Raw genomic sequence first — 3,786 nt, forward strand, 5'->3', positions numbered from 1 at the left:
GTCGCAGCGAGGGCGTTACACTCAGAGGCACATCATTTACTCACTGTTGAAGAAGCGCGGTCTCTGCGCGCTCAGGGAGGCAACGTCTTTTCTCTTGCCGCCGCTCGGCTTCTCTTGGGCGGCGCGATGCCACAGGGCGGAAACCATACTCAAGTGCTGGTGGAGCCCTGCCATGCGGGAGTGTCTCTCGTTCTCTACTGACGCAAGCGAGCCTTCTATTACTGGCCTCCATGTCGACCTGTACCCGAGGGAGCCCCGCCCCTATCAAAGTTGGACCCCGTGGACCCACCCGATCTCATGTCGGTGGTGGAGCCAAGAGAGCTTGTTAGCGGTCATATGCCTCCTCCTGAGCGCGCTACCGTATCGGGGAGGGGTGTGAAACTCCCTTTGGAGCCCTGCCCCATAACGTCCGCAGCGTCGTAGTCCGCCGCAGCTCTTTTCCCTATGGGATGGGTCGTGTTTCGTGTTTCCTCCTTGGCCGTAGCTAGAGCTGCGGTCTGGAGGCTCGCCTCGCCGCGTGTCGTGGTGGCCTCCCTGACTTGTGTTCGTGTTTCCGCGTTCGTTCCGAAGACGCTTCCGTTCCGTTCGTGGGCCCTTATGGTCCACTTCAACGTTTCCGTCAATCTGTTCTTCCGTACAGGGGCGTTGAGGATGGACTCCCAACGGCCTCTTGATCACGTCCTTGTGCGTTCACCTGTCGATGAAGGCTGGCAAGGAGTGGGTCCCCTCCAGTCTGACGTGTTCTGCAGGTTTCGGCCGCGGAAGGCTCCCTCGCGCTCGGGCTAGCTGCGAGTGGGCCCCCACTGCTGGAACCGTTATAAGGGGCCTCTGTCCGGCTCGCACGGGACGTCCGGAGTTGGAAGGTAGGCCTTCCCTACAGGCGAAGGTGTGGCAGGACGGAGGTCGAGAACGCGAGGGAGGAGATTTCTACACTAGTGTGGCATGTCTGTCGTGGTGTGCAGTGGGTGGCGCGCTACATCGTCGTGAAAGCGTCGCCGCCCCGGTCGGGGGAGACTGTGATTGCTGGGAGCTAGCATGTAGTTCCAAGCGTTCCCTGAAACATATGTTCGATGTGTGCGCGTGTGTTGGTCCGTGGAAAGTGTTCGCTTGCTGAAGACAAAAAGAAACTTCGAGCCCGCCACAGGAATTCGCGGCACCGGCGAACCTCAGTGAAGTGCCAGCAGTTATAGTAGCGCAGGCACGCGTTTCTCAGCTGCTTTTCACACAACTGTGCTGCAATTCTAAACTACTGGTGTACTGCGCGGAGAGCCTGCGTCAGAAAAGACCCCGAACAGAAGCGAGCGCTGTCGGGGTCGTATTTTAGCATGAGCAGTGTCACCCTTACCAACTGCATGCGGCTCCTTGGCTGGCCCTCACTCCGCTCAGAAGCGACGGGAAAGAGGCATGCAGCGAGCACCCCGGCCCTCGACCGCTGGACGACCGTGGACGAAGAAAATTCAGCGCTCCTTCTCTGTAGTGAGACATGTGAGGCTTGCTAAGAAGCGCCGACCGTCCGCTAGAGCTAAGCTAAACTTTGGGCGGAGACCCCTTTTTTTGTCGTGGCTGCCTGGTTCTGCGCTGGCGTTATGATGAGCAGGGCTGCGTGGGTCTGTCTCGCCGTTGCCGGCGTGTGGAGTGCGAGTCATCCGAACGGTTTCGCGCGGGCCGTGCAGGACGCAGCCGTGTTTGGTTCCACGGCAGCCGCGTCAATACACGCGGCCCCGCCGGCTGTTAATTTCTCGGAAGATGCAAGTGAAGCGCTCTCTAAGGTCGCATCTACCCTACGGAAGAGAGGGTGAGGCACTTCAGTGATGAGACAGCTAAAAGCTGGAGTCTTGGATTCTCCTCCCGCATGTACAATGTACTAACCTTGTGCGGGCTGGGTGTTCGTGCGGTCTCAGCCTGTCTCGTCGCCTTCCGCTTGGGGAAGGGGGTTGGCGAGGCCGACCATCACGTCGAAGATGCGGTCCGACAAGGCTTGGGCATGTATAGCAGTTAGTAAACAGGGGTGTAAACCTGGTCCGCCCGCGGTAGAGGCTTGACCTGGAGAGGCCTCTGTCGCGGACTTAGCGGTTGCTCATCCTGGAGAGAGAGAGAGCGTTGACGATCTGAGCAGGGAGTCTCTGGCGAGTGGACATGCGCGTTATATTGCTTCTCCTGTGCATGCTGCTCGTGCAGCTCGACAGCCACCGGAGCGCCTCGTTTTTTGCCGCGGACTAGGACCTTGAAGGTGTTGAGCGCCGTCGCTGTTGTCTCAGCTTTTTTCTTTTCGGCGTTGAAGTTCTGGCACTGCAGAAGTGTGGAGTCGAAGTCTACGCGGGGTGAACCTGACTTGTCGCGCGACAGGACGGCTACCAGCAGGAGACTGAGTGCAGCGGACAACTGTGTAGGCTCCACATTGAAGGACCTACTGTCGTTCGCTTTCCAGCGGTGATCAGCGGCGAGTTCCGGAAAGCGCTAGGGCAGTCGCCAAGTGGCACCGCTAGTGTGTCAGAACATTCCGCTACATAGCTTTTTTTTGCAGAGCAGCATGCACTCTCATAACCGAAGCGCGTCTAACTAGCGAATCCGGCGTCGCAGTGCTCTGTACACTGGACACGGCCAGCGCTGCCAAGCCGCGCGGTTGCGGTGGCCCCATTTTTATGGGGGCGCGACCTCTAGTAGCAGGCGTGTCTTCCCTGGAGATAAGACCCGTTCTCGGCGTGTAGGCCTTTTTCGGCTGCTTCACGGCGTCGGATGCATTCTTGCATGCTATTGAAACTGGTGGGGGCTCTTTGGAAGGCACCCTTTGCCACGAGTGCGGCACCAACGCTCTAGACGGAGAAGATAGCTAACTACACTCGAAATACCACTTACCGCTTCCGGATCGCCTTTATGCCACTATGGCGTCAGTTTTCCGCGACATTGCCGCACAGGTCCGCTTTGTTTTTTGGTGCTAGTGCGTTCGATGCAGGTAAGCTCACGTCCACGCAAGAGAAAGGACGTGGGTCCTCTTCTGCTGTCGCTGTTGACCGGGTACAACAATGGGAGGAAAGTCCAGGAAGGGTGCCGGCCCCGCTCAATTCACTTCCGTTGGCGACCGGGGCGGTAATGCGTTTCAGGAGGTAGGTCCCGGCGATGGGAAGGGCTTTGGTATAAACGCTGGTCTACCTGTCACAGCGGGTGTTCCAAGTAGGCTCCTTTTCCGGCGAATCCGGAGCAGAATCGGAGTGTCGGTTTAGGTTCGTTTGCTGCGCTGCATGACTTTGGTGCCGCGCGCGCATCCCCGCCACATAAATGCAGATATAGAATCGTAAAAGGTTTAGTTTTTGACGCACTGTGTGCTTTCCCATTGCGTGTCAGAGTTGGAGGCTGGGCAGCTGTCCTCGGTGTGAAGGCGGTTTGTCGCTGCCGCAATCTGTTTAGCGGGCGCGGGGGTCGTCCCCACGCGTAACCTGCCACCCCTCGCGTAGTGCTGGTGGTCCTACCTTGTAGAAAGTATGCACACGCGCCCGGTCTGGGCATCTCGGGTAGCCCCTGGAGACAGTCCATCTGCGCTCGGGACTCTTTGGGCATAGTTCTGATGCCCAGGGACGGCAGAGGGCCGTTTCGGACATGGGGGGCCAGCGTCCTACGGAGCGGGGCCGGGTGGGTGAAACACGGAGTTGCGGGTGATGAGCTAATGTTAGGTCGGCTCCGGCGTGTTTAAATTCAGGCGCGGAGCTAGGGTCCGACTCGAAGCGCACAAGCGTAGAGTTGCGTGCGTTCCTGAGTCGGCTGGGAGGGCAGCAAAGGCTGAGGGTTTTA

General features: G+C 58.7%; 1 protein-coding gene across 1 annotated transcript; it reads left to right on the forward strand.

Annotated features, from left to right (window-relative positions):
- The first annotated feature begins 1,080 nt into the window (after positions 1–1,080).
- On the forward strand, positions 1,081–3,104 carry CSUI_010544 (uncharacterized protein). Its single transcript, XM_068070647.1, has 2 exons — positions 1,081–1,795; positions 2,179–3,104. The coding sequence occupies exons 1-2, from the start codon at positions 1,587–1,589 to the stop codon at positions 2,432–2,434; spliced, it is 465 nt and encodes a 154-aa protein (XP_067917376.1). The 5' UTR covers positions 1,081–1,586; the 3' UTR covers positions 2,435–3,104.
- The last annotated feature ends 682 nt before the right edge of the window (positions 3,105–3,786 follow it).

Source organism: Cystoisospora suis (genome assembly GCF_002600585.1).
Source record: "Cystoisospora suis strain Wien I chromosome Unknown contig_7721, whole genome shotgun sequence".
In the NCBI taxonomy this organism is placed as follows: Eukaryota; Apicomplexa; class Conoidasida; order Eucoccidiorida; family Sarcocystidae; genus Cystoisospora; species Cystoisospora suis.